This window comes from Tasmannia lanceolata, unplaced genomic scaffold, assembly GCF_043159265.1.
Source record: "Tasmannia lanceolata isolate RefF3 unplaced genomic scaffold, GAP_Taslan_0.1 ptg000019l, whole genome shotgun sequence".
In the NCBI taxonomy this organism is placed as follows: Eukaryota; Viridiplantae; Streptophyta; class Magnoliopsida; order Canellales; family Winteraceae; genus Tasmannia; species Tasmannia lanceolata.
In genome coordinates this window covers 20,762,902-20,787,890 of record NW_027518696.1, presented here as the reverse complement: position 1 = coordinate 20,787,890, position 24,989 = coordinate 20,762,902, and the positions used below count along the sequence as shown (strand labels likewise).

Sequence of the window (24,989 nt, the reverse complement as noted above, 5' to 3'; positions counted from 1 at the left end):
GATTATGGCTAAAACCCAATGACCTGATGATATTCCACAGAAGGGATTGATAGGATTAATTGATTAGATTAGGAAAGAAAACCTAACTAGAAGGTAAGCCATAATCTAATAAATAATATGTATACATATAAGTATAAGTATATATATATATATATATATATATATATACACATATCCTAAGCAGGGGCACCAACCCTAGTTTAATCTAGCGGAGTCAAGGAAGTCTTGACTCATGACAGACTGATGAGTATGCTAGCACTGCGTCTGTAGCCACATAAAGTGAGCTACCATAGTCTATAAATAGGACAAGACTCCTAACTCTAGGCTCCACATGTGTAAGTAACATATGTTCGTCCCTATATGCAAACAAAAAGACAATGCAATATATAGAGGGGGTAAGGCTGACTATCACCCAACATACGAACTATGTCCGTTTTACACACAAGGTGTACAGGTGTTGAGTATACTACTAGTGCGGTAGCTCTACAAGGCGGGTATAGCCCTCACGGCTCCTACTCATAGTATCCTGAATAGGTAACTTTGATATCCATCAACAACAAACCATAGCAGAAAGTAACCACAAAACAAAAAATATATGCATGGATGAGAGTGGTGTGTGAGCCCTCGTTTTATTACGCACTTATTTGGTGCCCTTGGTTTTCTAACGAAAAAGTTCCCATTTAACTTAATTTTGGCCCAAATTTCTTCAAAATCAATTAAAATGGCATGCTTAACAGAGTTAGGCATAGATTCGAAAGATCCTCAGCAGAGTCGCCAGCCTGTGGACCCAAATCCGGAGGAGGCGGCGAGGGAACAAGTCCCCTGTCGGTCCTTTGGGATCTCCACATGAAGGAGAGCTCTACCAAGGAACTCTCAAAATGGTGCCACCCTCATAGCATAGCACGAGTGACGATAAATGAGATACCTCTTGATCCAAGGATAAATCTCCAAACCAATACATACCTAAAACAAATCAGAGTCGACATCCATGGATAGGACATGGAACCCAAAAAATAAAATCCTCTATGTAATGGATAACCAGAAATATATATGGGTCCGTGCCTGATTACGGATGAGGAAGATCCGAAGAGCATCTCAATCCGGCCAAGTGGAAGCACTTGGTCTCTTATGCCATTTTTTTAATTAACTTTGATGAATTTTGGGCGAAAATCATGTGAAATGGGAACAAATATCCCCGAGAAGACGTCTACCTAAACATGCATGACCCGGGGATGGGCAAAAGAAAATAAACATCCAAGACCTAAAGAGAAGTGATATTAGTGTCACCTGACATGGGAATAGGCACTAGAATCCATCATCTCTCAAAGAGGTGAAGAAAAGTAGAGTTAATCCCATAACAGATAACACTGTTATCTATCTCAGCACATTCATCTAACATCCATACCTAAAAAGAGCTAACATCAGTTTCATTTATTATTAGAATAAACACTAGAATCCGCCGTCTCTCATAGAGAGGCGTCGAAGACTAATGCTACTCTAATACCAGATAACCTAGATATCTGCCTCTAGTCATACATTTAATCCTAACCAACACATCTAGTAAGCAATAAACAAACACATGCATATCTATAAAAACTAAACACGATGTACCTGCACAAGGAACAAACGTAAAAAAATGACAGTAGAAATGATAGTAGAAATGATGATCAATAATAATAAAAGCTATAGCTAAACATATAAGAGCTATAACTACGCATGTAAGGAACAAGTAATAAAGAACAATAAAGAAACTACAACTAAACATGTGATGGCTACGGTTAAGCATGAGAGAGCTACAGCTAAGCATGCAAGTAAACAAATAAAGAAATCATCTAAGTTAGAAAGAAAACTCACTATCATACACATAAGTAAGAAATAATGATAATCATAAACACAAACCCTAAAATACTAACAACAAACCCTAAAACTCTAGACGCATTCCTCCGATTCTTTGGATGGTTTGATGTTCATCCAAAGCCGCATACGTATCCTCGCTTCCACAAAAATCAAGGCAACATGGTTCTTCGCACCTATTCTAAACTATGATACCTAAGACATCTAGACAACTAAACTAGACTCGACCTACAAGACCAAACTGGTTTTTAAAGTTTCTTGAACTTTTATTTAAATTCAAGTGGATTATAGATTTTAAGACATCCTATATGCCTTAACTAAATGCAAGTTAGCTCTAAACTAATGCGGATGGTTCCTATATCCTATGTGTAACTAGGCTGTGTGTCTTAAGGAAAATAATGGGCTATTTAACGCATCCTATTCTAGTCATCAGTCGGCGATGTAGATCGCCAATTGACTGGGCGAAGACGTAACAAACTCTTAGTTAGGACAGACTCTTAACTCTAAAACAAACACAAAACACCCAAAATAAACACAAATAAAGCACACAACATATCAAAGACAAATTCCTAACTCTAAAACCCTTTATCTAGGACAAACTCCTAACTCTAGAGGAAAATCTTTTCGAAAACAATATTTTGAAAGATTTTTATGTTTTTTTAAAGAGTTCAAATGATTTATTTACAAAGTTTGACTGGACTTGGGATAAAATCTCAAGCTACCTACGTACCTCGTGGAAGAGGATCAAGCCAACGTAGTTCGGAAACAAACTTTCCTAACTACTCCTAAAACTTGACTTTTTAATTGTTTCGATATTTTTGAGTTTCAACTTTTAATGTTTTTTAGTTTTCAAAATGTTTTCAAATGTTTTTGCTCGTTTAGAAAAATATTTCAATGGTTTTAAATTTCAAAGTTTTGTTGTTTTTAAATTTCAAATTTCTAATATTTTTTAACTTTAAAAGGTTTTCAAGTATTTTTGAGTTTTAAAATATTTTCATCCAAACAGAACAACACACTAGGGACAAACCCTAGAACTAAAGGGGAAACCCTTAATAAATAAACTCACTAAAAGTGAAATGATCCCAAAACGATTAAACTAGTGTCCGAAGAAAATCAAATGATAAGATCCCAAATACGTAAACTAAAGTCCCATGATAAAAGAAAAGTAAGATCCCAAGATCCCAAGCAGGTAAGCTCTAATAAGATTGAGATAGTCTCTAAAAGGAAATGGGGAAACAAATGTTCAAAGAATAAACTCCTAACTAAAGGATAAACAACTAGTCTATATGATAGACACTAGACTAATCACTCTAAGAGATGGTGCAAATAAGTCAAAGTAAGACTGATACTCTATAAGAGGGTGCAAATAAGTCAAAATATGTCGAACACTGAACAATTACCACTAATGAGACAATGTATGTCTCCTATGAAGGGCTCCAAGTAACCTTACCATTGCCCTTGCAATGATAAAATGAATAAAGGAAACTAACAAACCGAGTTGGTCTTCCGCTAATAGGGGGTACAAGTTGAGGTACAAATTAAAGAGGGTTATATAAATGAGGCCAAACATGCCTTTTATGAGTAACTCTGCTAATGAAATCAAGGTATACTCCATAAGGGTAGGTTCTAAATGAGGCTTGTCTCCAAAGAAGAATCACCTCATGAGACAAATTGTGTCTCCTAGTGGGGATCTAGATGACTCTTTTACTGCCCTTGCAATGATAGAAAGCTCCAATATCCAAAGGTACCTAAAAGGCTATAAAATCCCTACTTAAAGAAGAGAAAAGAATAGTAGAGGGTGCTACCATAATCCGGTAGGTCCCTCTAAGAATGGGCTTGGGCTAATGCCTTCATTGCCTTTGACATGATCGGTTCCCTCACGGAGGGGAGAAGACTCAAGAAGACATGATCAAAATGAAGGATAACATGTTTTAGAAGTGATCTTATGAGTTTTATATGCTAAGTTGTCATTTAGTTCAAGAACCGGAAGAATAGAGCAAGCTTGTTCGTAGTGTGTCTCTAGCAAGGTCGTAGCATCTTTCAATGCTTAATTTCAGCTTTTTTTTAGATATTTTCAGTATGTTTTATTCAGGTTCAATCATGATTAAATCATTTGTTTGCATTACATCATTGATTTCAATTACTTAGCATTGAAGAGGCAATGAAAGCACAAAAAAGCAAAATAAATTATAAGAATTACTCTATATACGATTTATAATCTTCTAACATGTTCAACATAATCAAAACCATCAATTTGAATTAATCTAAGCTCAAAACAACATTAAAAATGAAGAAAAGACAAAATTTCCACCAAACAAGTAATTTTCACAAAAAGGGTAAAAATGCCAAACAATTCATGAAAATCATTCAATATATGATTTAAAACTTGTTAGCACGCTCACCATATCCAACTATAAGCATTAAAAGTGATTTAAGCCCAAAATAGTCTTAAAAAGCAATAAAAGGCAAAATTACAACTAAAGATGCAATTTTTGCAAAAATGTCCCAAAATTGGCAAGTAAATCATGGAAAACATCCAAAAGATGATTCATGACTTGCTACCAAGCTCAAAACATCCACAACAACCACTAAAAATGGTTATAGCTCATGTTGTCCATGATTTTCAAGAAATTGCATAGTTATGTCATATAGTGTGCAAAATTGTGCATTGAATTTTGGACCCCTCAAACATCAAAACCATAAAAAAACCCTACTAATCAAAATTGTATATCTCAACATGAATGACATTCTCTCAGTTGGCAATTCATTTTGATCCAGCCAGAAGTGGCCGGAAAATGGCCGCTTCCGATCCATCGCCATTAAAAGACATTAATGTTTCAGCTGAAGTTTGCGCTCAGTTTTGACACTCAAAACATAATTTCTGTAAAATTTGCTCAACGACAAAGTTTTAGAAAATCATTCAAGGAACAACTTTGTTTTTATGGCTCCGGCCAGATCCGGCCAGAAGCACCCAAAAAATAACCGACAATCTGCTGTTATAGCAAACACAATTTTTCCAGAAAACTGAAATTTTAAAAGTGATTTTTGACACAGCAGACACTGTTTCTGGAAAAATGAACACATTGACAAAGTTTTAGAAAATATTGTGGCAAACAACTTTATCTTCTATGGCTCGCCGAATCCGGCCAGAAGCGGCCCAGAAGTTACTCGACGCAATAAATTTCCAAAAACTAGGAAAAATTACACATTGAATGACTGAAACTTAAAAAGAGCATAACTCTCTCATCCTTTTGCCAAATTTGGGCTGCAATATGCCAAATCGAAGATCTCGACAAGCTCTATAACTCTTATGTAAAGTACAACACTCAGTTCTAACAGGAGTTTGGTGAAAAACTTAAAAAGTAAATCTGGACAGCATGTATTTTGAAGTTTTCATCATCTTACAAGAGCATTTCACATCAAAACCCTAGATCTATTATGGATTTCACTAGATATTCACATCACACACATATTAACACATATATTTTTGAATCCAAATCCTAACACATCAGATCTAAAGATTTTCACAAAAATCATCCAAGAATTTATCATTTTAACTTAAATTTTCAGCTGAAATCTTAAAATTGGCATAACTTCTTCGTTTCTAGGCCAAGTTTGTGCCATTATACCCCAAATCGTAGATCTCAAAGAGCTCTACACCTCTAAGTAAGAAATTTCCACTAATTCGAACAAAAATTGATGAACAATGACAAAAAGAATCTGGACAGCACCTGTTTTTGCTATTTTCACATCGAAATTCAACTACAACACAAAAATATGAGGTGAATTGCTTTAGATCTTCATATGAGACATATTTTTAAACATATTTTAGTTGATTTTAGCCCTAGGTTGCTTGATCTAACCATTTTTAAGCATTTTCCACTTAGATTTTCCATTTTAGGCTAGATTTTCAAAGAAAACTCAAAATCTACTCACCTTTGATGCAAAAAATTAAAAATTTCAGCCAAAATTGAGTAGATCATGAAGCTTTTGATCTGAATTCCAGAAGGCTTGAGCTGCTCCTTTGATTTCCTCCCTTGCTAGCTCTTTTTCTTCTTCTTTCTCTCTCTAGGAAGGTCTCTTTCTCTCTCTAGAAAGCTCTCTCCCTCTCTCTTTCTAAAAAGAGATTAAAAACCCTAATATTTTTTCAAATGAGAGCCCAAATGTTCTATTTATAGAATTTAGGCATAATTTTTTACCCCCATTAGTTGCTAGGGCATCCCCAAAATGTGATATTTTGACTTGGTTTTTTGTTAGTTATGGTGGTCTAAGGTAAAAGCTTTAATGAAAAATTAACATAAACTATTCCCCCTTTGGTTACCCTAAGACACCCCCTCTTAGGTATTTTAAATATGGTTTTGCTGAAATAAGGGGGTCTCGGGAAGAAAATGGGCCAAAAATTAATGTGGGATAACTCACCCCCCTTTAAAGGTAGCTTACATCATAAGCTAAGTTTTCTTAGTGTAATTAACTAAATCACCCCTCTTTTAATCTAGTGTAAAAGCTAGTTAGATTAATGGCTAATACACTCCCCTATTGTGCCACTTGCTCTAACTCGACTCGTCTTATTAGGCATTTTTGCTCAGATTTTGACAAAATTTTGCAGGGACCATCCTGGGACCCTAATCTACTCAAATGAGAAATTTGGGGCACTAAATCACCTATTTAAAGGGTTTTCTATCCTAACAATGTTATTAGGGTTCGATCAAAATGGGGTGGCTACAACCCCATGCCGCCACCTTAGCCCCCACATAAGAGCTCTAGCTATTGTTGTAGCCAATCTCGCACTCGAATCGATGACATGCATTACTACCCGGTTTGGAGTCAAATAACTCGAAACCGGATCGTATGAGAAATTTCCCCACACGGATCAGAAATCCGATGGGAACTAGAGAAGAGTCGCCACCTAGGATGAAGGGCCTATGACCCTGTGAATAACTTTGCGTGAAAAGGCAGGTCGACGTCCTCAAAGTGGTGGGTCCACACCTAATTACGCATGGGGAAGGTGTTAAGCACCCACTCGCCTTAGAATTCTCAGTTTCTTATGCCAGTTTTATTATTTTTAGAAAATTTAGGCGAAAATGTCTGAAATAAAAATCAGCAACGAACCAACATCCCCAAATAGATAGATAATCTATCTGATCCTCCATATGGTCCCACTCAACAAATTTCTCCTAATTGGCTCAAATATCAAAGTGTATGTAAATTGCCGGTCGGGAAAAATTGGCTTAAGTAGACCCAACGACCATCAAAGTCACGATTGGAACGGGTGTGAGAAGGGCGGCAATGAGGTTTTCCTCTCACGTCCCATGGAGGACCTGCTGGATTCGGAGGATTTCTCCCTCGAATTCAATGGGTCAAGGTCTACGAGGGGGAAGCCTTATTTTCAGGCTTCTTTAGTCGAGTTGTGAAAATACAACCAAACTCCGCTATAGAATAGAAAGAGAAGCAAACAACACATGCATATGATCCTTAAAAACTTGAAAAGAAAATAGGGGGTTGATATCAGTATCATCCAACCTTAGCTGAGGCACTAGAGTCCACCGTCTCCCCTTTTACAACTTTATACATATAATGGGCTCCAAAATACATCAATGGCTCATTGGGGAGGCGAAGGGATCTAGTGCAACTCCAAGGTGTGGATTGGAGCCTACTCTATGTGGCTACTAGGTTTTGGGATCCTAATGTCCATGTTTTCATCTTTGGCGCATAGGAAATATGTCCCATATTCGAAGAGTGGTGACGTCTGTTAGAGTTTTCCCATTCTGGCCCTTTGGTCCAACCCACATTTAAGGGTGGTTATGGCCTTTTGTTTAACGAATTGATGGCCAACCCACTCGTACCGACCCATTCCTTGTTCAGCGACTGAGGTGTATCCGTCACCCAGTTGATTAAGGCCTTTTCTTTACTGGGCAAGCCTATCGATGCTCGATTCCAAATCTGTCATCTCAAAGCCCTTCTTTTTGTGTCTATTCCCGGTTCTCGACTGTTCAACTATCTAAGATTGCTTCTTCAGTGCTCCTTGATTTGGTAGACCAAATTTCCCGTGGAGGTAATCTCGTCCCCACCATCTTGGACGAAACATTTACGGGATTTGATGACATCGCTTTCTCCAACAGTACATCATTTATTGGATGCCCAAAGTTATTGTGTGCTTGGCTCTGTGAGAAGTTTCGGATCCTCACACCCACTTCAAACACAGATTTCACCCTACGCCGATTTGCCTTGTACAAGAAAAGGTAGTATTAGCGACCCTATTAAAATGCAGTCGCTAATAGTACTAATTGCGACCCATTTTCTAATGTCGTCTCTTTAAAAAGACACCTTTTTGTTTGCTACGGCTCCAAAAATGGGTCGCTGATAGTTGTATTAGCGACGATATTTTTGTAGTAGCTAATACTTGGTCGCAAAAAGTGAATTTTTTTTTCCGCCAAGAGTTGGCATATTGTGGCGCGAGAGCATTAGAGACGAAATTAGAGTTAGGGTCGCAAATAACACTTATAGCGATTTCCAATGGTTGGGTCGCTATAGTTGTATTACCGATGTTTTTTGATGGGGTAGCTAATAAGTGGATGCGGAAAGTGAATATTTTGGCACATAAAATCGGCGCCTTGTGGCACAAGAGTATTAGCAACGAATTTAAAATTAGGGTGGCAACTAATACTTTTAGTGACGACCTATATTAGGGTCGCTAAACCGGTCTCTCTCTCTCTCTCCAATATGAATGGTTGGTCGTCCCAACAATTAATTTGTTTAAATCTTTGAGCCAGGTAGGTCCCACCCATGTTTTTCAAAATGAGCCCTATTGTCCACACCATAGGATGATCCAAACTGTCCATTTTATGTTGAGGCCAATCAAATGGATGGCTTGGATCTTCCTATGGTGTGGGCCGTAGAAGGCCCAATTGTAGGCCCCACTCCATATTTTTCAAAATGAAGTGTATGGTCCACACCATAGGATGATCCAAGCCGTCCATTTAATGGGCCACAAAGTAAATAGGTTGTGTTCTCAAAATCATTTTCATAGGATGATCGCAACCTTCCTCAAATACCACGTTCCTTCTTTAAGAACGCACGATTGTGGGTTCAGATTGTGGCAGCCGATTGTGAACGCTACATCAGATTATTGACTCATAATTTTGAACTAATAATCGGGCTCACAATAGGCTGCCACCTATCTGAACTCTGAAGCGAACAAGGCCTTAGGATTAAAGGCATAATCAATGACCATGATTAGAAGTAGGGTTAGGGCAGGTGATTCACGTTTGAAAATGGGGGGCGAAAGAGAGAGGAGGGTGAAGAAGTTCCATCGCCTTCTCGTGCGATCTCTCTCCCCGGCTGGCCACCCTTACTCCATTCCACCATCGCCACTCACCTCCATTTCAGCCCAACTACCATACGAGCTCCACCCTCACCCATTTCTCCAACAGACCTCATCTCTTCCTATCTTTCCCTTCCCCATTTCTCCATTTTCCAAATCTCAACAGCCCCACAACCAATTTTAGGGTCTTTTGAAAGTGTCTTTTAGGATTTGAAAAATTGATTTTAAGAAGAAGATAAAGAAGTCAGGAATTGGGGTTTGAGAAGAGGAGAAGAGGAAACTTCTGGGGTCCGGCTGTAATCTTCAATCTCCGCCGCCTGCAAATCCAAATTCCGGCGACTCACTCACCCGGAGTGCCATCTCTCTCGCTCTCGCCGACCAAAATCAGAGGAGTGAAAATTCGAAGAAGAGTAAAGGAGACCTCAATCGGCAGTGGATTTCCGGAGATTAGCGGGTGCCCCACGATTGTGACTATTTGCTCTCAACCCAAGTAACTCTTTTCCCTATGAAATGAACTAAAAAAAACATGGTTAACGAATAGATTATGTGCATTAGTATAATGTGGGTTTGTGATGTTGTTTAAATGTAGTATTGATTTAGATAATCGCTTGATTCATCACACCCCTTACTATCCAATTGCAGAAATTTAAGAGTTTGGACTCTGTCTGATCTAAGCTCTCAAATCTCAGATATGGATTAGTGCTGAGACCCCTTTGCCTCTATTATTTTCTTTGGGTCTAATCCTAAAATAACCATGTTTTGATGAATGCCCAAACCGTTTACTCTTTGTAAGTCCATTTTGTGGCATTGTGATGAACCCCTGATGATTGTGTAAATAATAAATGAGATGGAATAGGTTCTGTCCAATTATCAAAATGAAAAGGTGCTCATATCAGTACTTATGATATCTACACCACTAAATTCTAACACTCTCATTGAATCGGCTTGTCTATAATATTTAATAGATTTCCCTAGCTTTGTCTTCTTAGGAATAGTAGAAACACCGGGTGGCTACTTTAATCTCGGGCAAGATGAGTAAGTGTACTTAGGGAATTTGTCCATGGCGATGACCTCGTTTTCTTGAGCCCATAGAGAACTAACCCTTATATCATTGTGTTTTGAAAATGACCCCTTTCTGATGTTTAGCCCACATGGTAGCGGAGATGCCCTCTTCTCGAAGATTGAGCCCACATGTTTCGTCTTATCCATTAACATGGGTTCATTTCAATGAAAGGGCTGCATTTTGGAAACAATTTTAGTACCATCAAAACTCAGTATAAAGGTTTAGAGCAGGTTCCACAAGTCTAAGTTTGCTTCATTGTACCCTTGTTAGTTGAGGATTTTATTATGATGTGTGTTTGTTTTGATAATAGCAACGTACACAAATTCCAAAGCCTTCTTTTCTCCCATTAATTCCAAGCTCATAATCTAGGTTTGAGGTTCTGAAAGTTAGGAAATTTTTTGACCACCTTGAATTTGATCAAATAAATACAAGAAGCTAGAATTTGGAAGGAAAATGGAGCACTGTGTTAATTGCAATGGACCTGTGACATCCGATCCGCAGTGCTGTGTTATTTCCAAAGGCCCTTTGACATCCGAACCACCACTTTTATCTGATTTTTCACTTTGAGCTCTCATCAATGTTTTTTTTTTTTCTACTTTAAGCACCTCTCTACTTCTTTTGAAAAAAAATTTCCAGTTCCTTCACTTTTCTGGATTTTGTCTCCTATCGGTTTTCCACTTCTGATCTAGTTTCCATTATCCTAACTTGTGATTGCCTTGGATTCTTGTGTTTGCAAGTAGATAAGAAGACAAGGGTAGGGTCTTACTTTCTGTTCCAGTTTCATTTCCATTTTCAGAGTCTCCAAGGTGTGTATCTGCATAGCCCGTTGGTGTTTGTATCTTCTTCGATGTTATGGGAAACATGAGAAACCCAAGAAACACTCCCATAATCTGTGTAAACAGATTGAAACCCAGGAAACCCAATCTTTTTCTTCTTTCTCAATATCAAAACCCATTCAAAGGGTTTTCTTTTTCAAAACCTTCTCACTTGTTTACTTCGGCTTTTAACTTTAAAATTTTCTTGCAAACAATTATATGGATTGATTGATTTCTTCCTTTTATTTCCAGACAGATTGGGCTGCAGTGGATGCTTTCTTTTTATAATAACAAGTTAAATGGGATTTTGGCATATGAGATGGCTCTTGGAAAGACTGTACAGGTTATTTGCTGTTACATCCTTGCTTATGGAGTATTTGTGTGGACTTTGTGCTTGGCGTTTTGACTTCACTTGAGATATGGTTATATTTTTTTTCTTCCTTTTATCTGCTTTCCTCATGTTTGTGTTCTTATGTTTGTGATGTTTATATTTTCTATAAGTTTCACCTGTTCTAGGAGTTTATGGGTTTTTATCCTATGTTTTATTTTCTTTGGACAGGAAAGAGTTGCAGCCTGCAATTGCTCTGTTTATTTTTCTTGCTTGGCGATGTATTTCGAATTTGCGATGTATTGCATGTAGATGGTTTTTTAATTATGCATGTCTAATTTGATATAAGGAAGAGGAGGGCCTTTTCTATTTCAATAACTTTGTTTCAATTTAACTTTTTACTTGATTTAGACATGTGATATGATTTTAAATTGACTTTAGAGTTTAATGTCTTACTGAGCAGATATGACTTCCAGTTCCCAATTTTTAATGCTGAGAAGCAGAACTAAGACAGATTGATGGTTTCAAAAGGTTAGCTATCGATTGCTGCTTCTTTTTATCTGTTTAGTTTATGTTTATGTTCTTATTTGTTATGTTATGTTTAGTATCAAAATGCTAGTATTGATAATTCTTACAGGAACTGTAGGGAGCGTTTGTTGGGCTTTGAATACTGATGGGCAAGATAAGTTAGTGCAAATGTCAAAATATGATGGTACTGATATAATTTCCCTAGTTTTTTTATGCTTGGATATAAGCAGTATCATTTTTGGGAATTGTAATAACTTTGCTCATCAATGTGCTTCTTTTATTATTTGTTTCTTGATTTTAATTCATAATTTTATACAGAGGAAGCGATGATCTAATAGTGATGCAGCTTGCTAAGAGCGATAGATGAAAGAGATGCTCCAGGTGAAAGATCTATGTTTAAAAGTGTGTGTCAACATATTACTTACAGGTTAGTCGTTGTTGGGTGTTTTTTAATGTGATCACATTTGCTTTCTTTTATTAAAAAGTTATTTATTTGTAGTATAAATGCTTTTATCTCCTTTCATATCATTTGCACCAAGTTCCGAAATTGTCTTGAATATTTAGATTTGTGGGCCTTAACAAGTGGCTACTATATGTATAAACTGATGTTATTTTTAGCTCTATTTTATGTATACTTCATTCCTCGCATATTTTTGCAGCCAACAACTCGGTAAGGAGAAAATGTTGATGATGGAGAAGATGGTGACAGAGATGATGTTGCCGGAGAAGATGTTGAAGGAGAGGATGAGGAGTACTAGAAGATAAATGACATTTTTTTTTTTGAGTTTTAAAGGATGTTGGGTGTGGACATGGCTACAATTAATTTTTTACTTTAATATTGAATGTATGTAATGAGTAAGAATATTTTCGTAAGTTCTGATTTATATGTCATTTCAATTTTAATATTGAATGTGTGTTATGACTATGGTGGATATATATATGTAAGTTTTGATATATTGAACAGGTGCAGGTGCAACAGGATGATAAAATAAAATTTCCAAAAAACAAAATCTTAAAATTGAGTATTAGCTACCCAATTAATTTGGTCACAGAAATAACATATATATGGTGAAAATAGTATTTGCGACCCAATTACTTTGGTCCCTAATAGAACATGTATACGTTGAAGATAGTATTCGCGACCAAATTAAGTTGGTTGCTAAAAAGTTCTAATTATTAATAGCGATGCCATATGGTGGTTGCTAAGAGAGTTTTAGCTTCGCGAATTTATTCTTATCGCTAATAAATACTATTAGCGACTAACATATTTCGTCAATAATGCTTGATTTGGTCGTCTTTTTGGTTGCCTACAAACCTTCAGCTACGGTTATATGATGTCATTAGAAACGGTTTGATGGGTCGCTAATGGGTAATATTTAGCGAAGCTAATGTTAATTTGGCTCGCTATAAACTATCAGCAATGATCGAATTAGCGACCACACAACGACCCAAAAAAATGGTCGCTATTACTGTTAGTGATGGTATTTTTAGTACTAGCGACCCGAGATTTAGTGGGTCACTAATACCAATGTTTCTTGTAGTGGTGGCAGAACAAGGTTCCTACTTGCAGTGAGTCTGAGTGGGATGAGTGGCTGAGCTCTCGTGAGTGAGACCACATCGGTTGGAGGTACTCATGATTCTGTGAAGTAGTGCTCCAGTCCAGGCACTATGATTATATCCTTGGTCTAGACAAAACTTCCTTTTACATACCCGAGAGTGTCATTCGTCAGTATGGAGCCTTCTAGGCTCAAGTCGTCATTAGTGTACCACTCTGTCTTCCTATGATCTATGATTCGACGATCGCGAAAGTCGTAGTAGATGTGTGGAATTGCAGGACCATAATATCTTTGTGGCACATGGTCACTCAGTTTATCGATGAGGTATCTGATGACTACTACGAGTGGCTGAGCAGTGACTTGGAAGAATGAAAGTCCAAGAAAGCGAGAGTTTGAGAGAGTAGACTCATGAGAGCTTATCTTTGTAAATAAATATGTTGATATGAGTGCTTATAAATATGTTGAAATGAGTGCTAATGTTCAGAGAGTACCCCATTGGTGTGGTTAGACTCCCAGCTTGAGTTTTGCTTTGATTTTGCGGCTCGAGTTTGATCCTTGCTTTTGGGATCATTCTCCCTGAGTCCCTTACCTCTTCGCTTAATTTTTCAAAATTGAATTAAATCCATTTTTCCTCCCATTGTTTTCTCATTGTCGGATTTCTCGATTTTGGCTTGGTATATTTTCTTGTTGTTTTTATTCATCCATTTTCATGCACTTCTCGAGTTCTTTCTCCTTCATGGATTCCCCCTTTTTTTTAGTATTGTAGTGTATGCAGCTATAAATGGAGATCGGTATTAGGGTTAAAGAGAACAAACTCACTTTTTAAAAATTGAGCAGTAAAACTGTAAATAAGATGACTCTTTTTTCAAAAAAAAAAAAAAAAAAAAAAAAATTATATTAAAATATTAGCACTAAACTATTCATTGGTTGGGCCAGCATAGATCACTGTGCTCCAAAAAGTTGGGAAGTGATATTTACCCCCCTTTTGATCACCAAGGACACCCTGTGTCAGTGTATCAATGACAAAAGGGGGGCTAATGTACTTGATGTCAGAAAAATCAAGTGGATTTAATTGCAACGTACACTAGCGCTGGGTGTCCTGGTGATCAAAAGGGGCGTAAATATCATTTCCCAAAAAGTTGTACCATATGATGATCCTAACTTTGCACAAAGTAAGTAGTACCTAGGGCACTCTCTATGGATAGGCCAATTCGAAATGGATCGTGACCTAAACTCAAAAAGTATGATCCAAAAAGCACCTAAAGGATCCAACCAATAAGGGATCCAAATGGAATGTGACCCAGACTCAAAACGTAAGATCCAAAAGGCAATTCGAAAAGGATCCAAATGGATCGCGACCAAAACAGGTGAATCCCATCCAAAGTAGATCCATTAACACCCCCCCCCCCCCCCAGGGATTTGTTGCAAATGTGTCTTAAAAAACTACGTTCTTCTTGAACACTTATAATTTTCACATTTTGGAGTGCAGGCGAAAGAGACACATGCGGACTCGCTCTGCTTCCTTCCAAAAAAGAATCCAATTTTAGCCTCCTTAGCTGGTGATTTGTAGGATCGGGCATAACAGCTTGAGTTTGGAGAACTCCATTCTTCGATAATTTATTTTTTTATTTCTCCATCATGAAATTGACATCGTGACAACTGAGTAAGACCAACCGGACAATGGAACAATGAGAATGTGCAATTAAAGGAGGTGAATTTATCCTCAGGCAGAGAACCATTCTCATAGAGACAGTTAAGGGTGGGGATTTTATCCGTTTAGGGGGATATCAGTCGCCTTTTCCTAAACATAATGGCTGGCTTACATCAATTATGTTGTTGTGCTGTGAACCCATTTGTTCAGTCCCCTACTTAGGTCTTACTGGCGGTCTCGCCAGCATACGTAATGAAAAAAAGTGCAGGAAGTTAAAGAACATAACTTAACTTTTTGACTAAATCAGTATTCTCATAGAATTACTAGCAAAAATCCCCTTATTAAAGTATATAAATTTTATATTGGTGCCTATTTTATCAAGATATTGGTGCCTATGATCTTTCTTTCCGATAATTACAAACATTAGAATCCACCAAATCCTCCTTGTTAAAACTCTTTCCTTTAATATTTCCGCTGACAGCAAATAAACGAAATCCAAACTAAGTAATAACCGCCTACTGGCATCAATAACGGATCCAGACCGAATCACAAAAACCCAACAAAAGAAAAACAAAAAAAAAAAAATATTTGAAATTCTTATTAAGATCCTTAGAACACCCTTCTCCAAAGTTAATTTCACATCATGACTTCCAATTTTCTCTCAATATCTTTTTTTCTTTCTTGGGTTCTTTTCTTTTCTTCGTGTTCTTCGTTTCGAATTCTCAATTCCACGTCTGAATTCGATAAATATACAGCGATTTCGCAGTTTCGGATCATAAACAGAAGATCTTTGATTCAATGTCCTGATCTAAATCCTTATCTTGAAGTTAATATCAGTTCTAATTCGCCACTTTCGGACGAAGAAAATGTCGAAATTACGGTTAGTGGTGTTCTTGTTCCTGCTGATTCGGATTGGGTTGCCATGATCTCACCTTCTAATTCCGAGTAAGTGACAAAAGAAATGAAAGTAGAAAAAAAAAAAACCCATTTGGACAAACCCAGCTTGTCTTTTCTTTTACAAGTATTGGCTTTTTGGGAACTGTAAATCTGTAATAACCTTTGACGTCTCTTCAAATGATAAAGGACCAGATGAGTTAGTGCAAATATCAAAACATGGTTATGCAGATCTCATTTCCCATTTTTTAATATATATTATAATTTTATATTGATTTACTGACTTTTCTTATATTTTTTGCATTGACAGTATATCTGATTGTCCTGCTAATGATTTGCTTTATAAGGAGACTGGGGATCTTAGCAGCCTTCCTCTTCTCTGTCATTATCCGGTCAAGGTAATAGATAGGATGAAAATCTCATAAAAAGAAGGAAAATTAAATGTTAAGGAACAATAAAAAAATAATTTTAGTTGGATTGGTAGATTAAAATGAGTAATTCGTGTAATGTTTTTTCTTCTTCATAGATTTTATTAATGATAAAAAATAGAGATACAAGGAGGAAAATGAGCACAAATGCAAGTTGATATTAAGAAAAAATTGGTATTAGTTGAATTAGTAGATGTAGCTTCGGAAATTTTCTTTGTGAAGAGGTGTTATGTGAATATCTTAATAAAGAAGAAACAATAGAAAAAGACCCAAAAAAGAAAAAGAAAAAAAGAGAGTATATATATGAGCAAAAATAGCAATTTCAATGAATTAAAATTATTAACAGGAAAATGGTTTTCATTGAATTAGTATATAAAAACAGGTACTTAATGAAATCCATTAATTTTCTTATTCATAAATTTTTTTTTATGATGGATATTATATGATTTTTTATTAAAAATAGAAAAAGAGAAGAAAAAAGTCATGGAGAAGGAAAATGAGCAGAATTAACACTTACAATAAGATAGTCATTAACAAAAAATTGGTTTTAGTTGAATTAGTATATAAAAATATGTACTTCATGAACTCTTTTTTCTTCTTCATAAATTTTCTTTGAGATTTGTAATATATTAAATTTTTTTTATAAAAAAAAAGGAATATAGGAAAATACAAAAGAAAAAATAAAGAAAGAAGACAGAGAAGGAAAATGAGCAAAAATTCGAGTTGCAATAAGGTAGAGTTATTAACAAAAAATTGTTTTAGTCGAATTAGTAGATAAAAAAAGTACTTCATGAATTCCTTGTTAATCAATAATTTTTCTTATGATTCGTATTATAAGAATTTTTATAAAAAAGAAAAATTAGAAAAATCCAAAAGAAATAATAAAGGAAAACAATAGAGTGAAAATACAAGTTGCAATAAGATAAAGTTATTAACAAAAAAAATTAGTTTAAGTTGAATTAGTTTATACAGCAAAGTACTTCATGAACTCATTTTTCTCATTCATAAACTTACTTTACGATTGGTGTTATGTGTATTTATGAACCAAAATTGGGAAAAAAATAGCCCAAAAAATAACAAATAGAAACTAGACAAAAAAAAGAAAGAACATATTATTCATTTTAATGAAGTTTGAAGTTGTTATGGAATGCAGGCTCAATTCCTGAGTACAGACCCTGATTATCTAGGTTGCAAGAAGCATGAATGCAAGAAACAAGCAAAAGGAGTATGTCTTGTGAGAACATGCAGTGCCTCTTTAACATTCCATGTTATTAACATCAGAACAGACATAGAGTTTGTGTTCTTCGCGGGTGGGTTCGATACCCCATGTCTACTTAATCGATCGGACCCGATTACTTTTGCGAATCCTCAAATGCCGTTGTATGGCCATCTCTCCAGTGTAGATTCCAGCGGAGAATCGGTAATTTGAATCTACTTAAAAATTTAAATTTAAGTTAGCAAATAACCAAATAAGGATGCAATTTAGGTTGGGTCTTGTTGATCTTTTGCTAAAATATGAATGAGAATCAACCTGATCCAGACCCATTTTATGGTAAAAGGCCCGATTTTATGGTAAAAGCTCAATCCGGATTCCCAAAAAATGGACCAAAGTTACACCGTAAACCAATACACCCTAAATCAAACATAGATACATGTAATTAGTAGAGAAATTATATGGTGCCCGACTGTCAAATCCCGTGTGGGTGGTGCCGCCCTTGATATTTGATCCAACAGCAGCTTCTTAAAAGGTGGGCTTCCGTTGGATCAAATATCAAGGTCGGCATTGCTGGAAGTTTTCTAACTTTAGAATTTCTAAAGTTAGTGCAAATCAAGGGTATCTCCATGATTGGGATTTGATTCCATGATTTAGAGTTTCCATATTGTGTGGTCTTGCATACTAAGCAACCTTTCATTGCTAAAGGGTAATTCCCTAAGTTTGGAAACGTCAAGGAACTTGACAGCCGGGCAACATATAAAATTACGTATGTCTGAGCATGTGAACATTATACACACATCTGTTCGTATGAACATGTGTGAACTAGGGGAAATGATATCAGCTCAACCATCTTTTTATAATTGCACAAATCCATCTTGTCGTTTATTTTTTAAAGAGCTGTCTAGGGTTATTACAGTTCCCAAAAAGTTCTTACAAGCAAATTAAAATGGAAAAGACAAGCTGTGCCTGTGCAATTATTAAAGAATGGTTGTGGTGATATCATTTCCCATCTTAATAACGGTGTTTGGTGCGCGGATACAAATTTGGGAGTGAAATTCACCTCTAAAACCTACTCATCCTCAAATCCTAATTATCCTGAAAAAAACGGCAATAAATAGGATTGGAATCAAATTCATTGAAAACAAATGGGGATAAGAGAATTAATGTTGGGAAAAATGTGCACGTCAATCAACTAATCTATTAACCTTGAATCCCTTACCATTTAAGCCGTGTTTGGGTTACCAGAATTAGGAATCAGAGTCAACATAATATTCTCTTTCTCCCTTAAACAGAATGAGAAAAAATCTAAATAAAAAAATATAATAAAGTTTCCATTCAGATTGGGGAAGAATCAGAATACCACATATTGGAACGGGAAACACATTTCAGCATTTATCCCTCTAATTCCGCCCCCATGCATGTCAATTCCACCACATTGATTCCATTTTTTTTTAACCAAACATTGGAATCAGGCATAATTGGAGTCAAATCCCGATTCTTGTGCCTGATTCCGACAATTCAGATGCACCCATAGGGTGCACTTTGGATTGCTACAATCAAGAATCAGAATAGGCATCCTATTCCAATTCCCCTAAAAATGGAATGAAAAATATCCACTAAAATCTAAGTCCTGAAGGGGTGGAAAAAGATACCACCTCTTGGACGAGAAAAAGATTCCAGCATTCTCCCCATCTATTCCACCCTGGTTTCAATTCTTCCCCACTTATTCCATTCATTTTTTGAACCCAATGCCGAAAAAATAAGGGGTGCAACTTGGATCAGGTCAGGTTGAGCCTTTGCTAAAAAAAGAATTGGAATAAACCAGAACCCGATTCGATTCTATAGTAAAAGCAACTCAAATTTCCAAAAATCGACTGAGTTGCACCTCTAATTGGAATAGAATACTGATTCCAGAGTCTGATCCCATCAACCCAAATACACCATCCTACCCTTCTAGCAAGAAAAGGATATGTCAAATCCCCAATTATCGTTTCCTAGCCCAACCAAACAACATGTGACTGTGGAATACATGAATTAGGTTCATTCTGGGTTCTTATCCGCCAAACAGCTCCAACAGGACATAGACTATAGCTTGTAGTTTCTTCATTTTAAAAGATTTTCACAGTTTGATAGAATTATTGCAGATGAGATTAACTTGGGTTAGTGGAGATGCAACGCCTCAGCAAATTCAATACGGGGATGGAAAATCTGAGACTTCCCAGGTTTCTACATTTACCCAAAAGGATATGTGTGGTAAGTTCTCCTTTCTACACTTGATCTATATTTTATCTATTTGGTTTTTCATGTTTAACTGTAGATGAAGGATGCTAGAGTAGGGATCGAACTCGTTGTAATATATTAGTAGGCCCCACCTTTGGTATATCCATTGAGGGCCATGGGATCGAACGGCCCAAAAATCACATTATCATCATCCTCTTTAATAAGTCTTGTAACTATTGATTAGATGGTTAGGATCATATGATCATCATCCTCTTTAATTTGACAAAGACCAAAGGTGGGCCCATCTATGTGAACGATTTGATTTATCACGTGTTAGGAACCACTATGTAATAGTGGTCTGCCTCATTGTATTATTATCATGAGGTGGTTAGGGAAGACCCATGAAATCTCAAATAGGGTCAAGATCCTAGTCCATATCTCTTGAGCATACCTGCAATGAATAAGCATGTGGGGGCACTGACTCTCCCGCTCCCATACAGAGGGCATAGTGGTCGATGATAAGGAATCTACATTTGCGGAGATTATCTATGGGCTGAAGCCTACTCTGAAAAGCCAACCATCCGAAAGCTCTAACTCTAGGGGTGGGGTGGGGGCTGGGATGCTCCAAACTTTGGAGAGCCGCGATGGAGGGGAGGAGGAAGTCAAAAGGAGATAGAATGATTTGACAAACAAAATACCAGAGACATTTAAGATCCAAACCCTTTTGTCCTTTCCTGAATTCCTTTTGTCCTTTCCTGAATTCCTGATGTAGTGAGATTCCAATAAGTGAATAAGGGATGCCATCCTATCCACTTCCCAATCAAAAAAATTTCGATTGAATTCAACCTTCCATGTAACCCTATCTCCAACTGTCTCAAAACGTCTTCGACAAATGTTTTAGTGTTCGATGATACTCTGAGTAGATCTAGGAACAAATCTTTAAAAGGATCTTGAGAACACCATATATCCTGCCAAAACTTCACTCTATCTCCACTGTAAACTCTGAACCTTATTCTTTCTTGAAACTTAAACGATTGTCTCAAGATATCTCTCCAGATGGTTAAGGCTTTAGGACCATACTTGTCCATAGAGACCAAATAACCCGGATAACATCTGTTCTTGCTCTCAATTATCTTTGGCCAAGATTATACATTTATTCTCCAAATCTCCAAAGCCAATTACCAAGCAAAGCTCTGTTAACATTTCTTAAAGAGAGGATCCCAAGGCCACCTTCTTTGATTGGCTTACAAACTTTCTCCCACCTAACCAAATGCAACTTCTTTTTTTAAAATGTCCCTCTCAAAAACAAATTCTTTGGATATGCTCAATCCTTTCAATCACGCTAATGGGACATCTTAGAAGAGATAAGTAGTAGATAGGGATGCTGCAAGGACCGCTTTTATGAGTGTGATCCTCCCTCCAAGAGACAGTAGATTCCTCTTCCAGTTGGAAAGCCTTCTATCAACTATCGGATCCGAAGCCTTCTTTTGCCACGTAATTACCATACAACTTGGATTTGCTAAGTTAATCCTCTGGCCGGTCACTACTACTTCATAGCAACGCAGGACGCACTTTAGCTGTATAATGAGATCCTCCCCTGCCTTGCTAAAACTTAGAGTGACATCCGCAAATTGTACAAGAGATTCTTCCCTTGTCTAAGATTCTACTCGAACATTCCGCCATGATAATCTAATCTTGAATAAGATCTTGACCCGAATTGCCTATTGTCGTGGGATAGCTTTTCATATATTAGTTTTATTCTGTGTTTGTCGACTTTGTTTTCTATCCTGGAATTATTTTTTATCTACTATTTGTTCCGTGATGTACTATCAAGGAATAAATTATCTATGCTCTATGATAAAGTGAAGGGCATTCTTGCAAGAACCCAACGGCAAAGGTGCCCAATTCCATGTCACTCACCACAGTAGGAGCTAGCTACCCATCTCATAAAAAATTGACCAAACTACGCTTACCTCAAAGAAAATAATCAAAATGCCCATACGTAATTGAAAATTACCGAAATGCATGTTCTATGAAAATGACCAAAACATAGAAAATTATGAAAGTACCCTTATCTCATAAAAATGATCAAAATACCCCTAATCCCTATGAGGTATGGGTATTTTGGTCATTTGCTATGAGGTAAGGTACTTTGGTAATTATATATATATGAAATATGAATATTTTTATCATTTTCTATGTAATAAGAATTCTCTTAGGATTTTCTTTTTTATAATTTTTAAAAAAGTACTCATGTTTTCTATTTTTTCTCAAACTTTATGTAGATACATAAACTTTGTATATGGACATTTTAGTTATTTTTAATGAGATATGGGTATTTTTGGTCATTTTTCATGAGAAGTTATCCTGCAATCAAATAGGCCCTTAGTCTTGATACAGATCTCGCATTCACAGTGTAGGAATGGAATGGTCATTCATTTGTTCAACAGCACCCAAACAAAGGATAGGCAAGATCCTAGGAAACCCATTATTCTCATATATATCTCATCCACAAACAAACAGTTGATTCATTTCTAAGAAAGGTAGGAATCCTCTACTGAGGCGGCACACAATTAATGGTGCAATCTTAAACAACCTTTGTTTGGAAATAGTCACAACAATCAATGATCCTCGCTATTTGATTGATTGTGTCTACACTAAAAATGCTAACAAAACACAACCATGGGCACCTTAAAAAGACATGGCTCTACATCTACCACTTGTCCAAGAAAGAATGGCAGTAGAAGAATTCTAGATGCACACGCAAACATGTGTGCATCTTTAGAGGTTGACTACTACTCAAAATAAAGATCAAAACCCATGTCCTACCCACAAGCCATCTTATCATCTAGGTACATATAAAAGCGCTGGTAGTATAAAAAAGACCTCAACAATTACCTTTCTCTTGTAGTAGATTATCTTTCATTTGGCCCATCAATCTTTATTGTGCTTCCACAACTTTGGTATTAGAGCCATATTTTCTTTCAATTACCTGATTTTCTAATAGCCCCTTTAATATTTCGTTTTCTCCAACAAATTTAGTATCATTAGGGCTGCAACTCGGGTCGGGCGGGTCGGGTTTTGGAGAACCCAACCCTACCCGAGAAATATCTCGGGTCGGGTCGGGTCTGGTTTTTTTTCGGAAAACCCATGATTCCCAAACCCGGCCCTACCCATGATAAATCTCGGGTCGGTTCGGGTCGGGTCGGGTTTTTTCACGTTGACGCAAATTTTTAAGGAAAATTCTTGTCTGGCAAGGCAACTCAACTCATAGAAGCAGAAATTACACTCACATTACACTTGAATCAAACAATGATGTAATTACACTCACATCACACTTTAATCAAACAATGCTGTAATCAAACAATGTTGTAATTACAATCAAACAATGTTGAATCAAACACTTGAATCAACTCAACTCATAGAAGCAGAAATTACACTCACATAGAGTAACAGTGGGTGCGTGGGTTTTCACTTTTAACTTTGGGATAATTACATTTACACCCCCTCTAGTTTCTGACACATCCACTTCCACCCCTATAGTTTAAAACGTGACATATACACCCCTGTAGTTTCAATTTGTTTAAGGTTTGCCCCCTCAGCTGAAGGTTCGTCCATAGATTGAAGGGTTAGGATGATCCGATGGAGCTATTTTTTGGGCACACCATATCTATGTCAGGACCCATCAAATGAACGCTTTGGATCATCCAAATAATGTGGGCCCCTACCCGAATCCAAACACTACCAAAAAATCACCCAAATAATGTGGGCCCACATTGTTTGGATGATCCAAAGCGTTCATTTGATGGGTCCTGACATAGTTAGGGTGTGCCCAAAAAATCAGCTCCATTGGATCATCCTAACCCTTCAATCTATGGACGAACCTTCCGCTGAGGGGGCCTACCTTAAACAAATTGAAACTACAAGGGTGTATTTGTCACGTTTTAAACTATAGGGGTGGAAGTGGATGTGTCAGAAACTAGAGGGGGTGTAAATGTAATTATCCCTTTAACTTTTAACTAACAATAGAGAAAAATATACATACTATAACTTATGTAACTCGGGTCGGGTCGGGTCGGGCCCCTTCAAACCCGGCTCGACCCGAGATTCATGCGGGCTTTTGAATGCTGAACCCGGCTCGACCCGAAACCCATGAAACCTGAACCAGACCCAGGCTATTTTCGGGTCGGGTCGATGCGGGTCGGGTTTTACCCGGCTCGAGTTGCAGCCCTAAGTATCATGGCCACATTTTCTGTCAATTATCCTATTTTTTAATAGCTACTTGTCACATATGTTTTGGCCTCCATCAAATAGCAGGCCCTAGTATTTTCTTTAAAAGACTACTTACAAGTTACAACAACCAATTATAGACTTCAATGAATGTCTTGCACCAGTTTTACTCGAATATGTATAAATCATACTGATTCAACATGGCTTTATGAGAGAGTTAGTTGAGAAAGGGAAATTTACGATAAACCTTGTCAACACCAATGAAAAACTTACGGATATTTTTACCAAGGTGGTTACTTATGAAAATAACGAGAATTGTAAATTAAGAGGGAGTGTTTAAATATAATTTGTAATTCTTTATTGTGCCGTATAGTTTCTATGAGAATTCTACAGTACCTTATAGTTTCAAAGTCCAAAGAAATGTTTAATAATTAAAGGTGGTATATAAGTGTTTTTATCAATTTTATTTTATTATTTAGGTTTTAATTATGCGTTTCGTTTTGAAAATTATCAGATTCTGGTTTACCAAGTCCAGCAAAGGATTTTGGGTGGCATGATCCAGGCTACATTCATTCAGCTGTGATGACAGGGCTCCAGCCTTCTACCACCTACTCCTATAAATATGGAAGGTCTGTATACATTTAACATGAAATATACATACTATTTTTTTGAAATGGTGAGATTTGATTAAAGGGAAAAAGCGCTCATGACCAAGGCAGTAACTGGCCTAATGAGTACAGAAACAACGAACAGAGTAACAAACATGCAGTTCTCAGGGAGGAAGATAATTGAAGAATTCAATCTCCACTCTAGTCACTCCTTCACATACTAGGCGAACCACTTCACAATTAGCCGACCTCCTAACATGATGGTAGCAATCCGAAT

The 24,989-nt window shown here is 36.8% G+C and overlaps 1 protein-coding gene and 1 long non-coding RNA gene across 3 annotated transcripts in view; both read left to right on the top strand.

The window, feature by feature from the left end:
• Positions 1–9,083: 9,083 nt before the first annotated feature.
• On the top strand, positions 9,084–12,814 carry LOC143852801 (uncharacterized). 2 transcript variants are annotated; one of them, XR_013236863.1, is made up of 6 exons: positions 9,084–9,665; positions 11,306–11,396; positions 11,845–11,912; positions 12,019–12,093; positions 12,228–12,336; positions 12,569–12,814. It is a non-coding gene; the product is annotated as an uncharacterized LOC143852801 (long non-coding RNA). The 2 variants fall into 2 exon arrangements; XR_013236862.1 differs by lacking the exon at positions 11,306–11,396.
• A 2,820-nt stretch (positions 12,815–15,634) lies between these two features.
• Positions 15,635–24,989, top strand: part of LOC143853388 (nucleotide pyrophosphatase/phosphodiesterase-like) — a 31,079-nt gene continuing 21,724 nt past the window's right edge. The window contains exons 1-5 of the mRNA XM_077363142.1: positions 15,635–16,061; positions 16,321–16,408; positions 17,592–17,858; positions 19,799–19,907; positions 24,619–24,733. Coding sequence (XP_077219257.1) covers positions 15,760–16,061; positions 16,321–16,408; positions 17,592–17,858; positions 19,799–19,907; positions 24,619–24,733 — 881 coding nt within the window. The 5' untranslated portion in view covers positions 15,635–15,759. The remainder of the gene's footprint in view (positions 16,062–16,320; positions 16,409–17,591; positions 17,859–19,798; positions 19,908–24,618; positions 24,734–24,989) is intronic.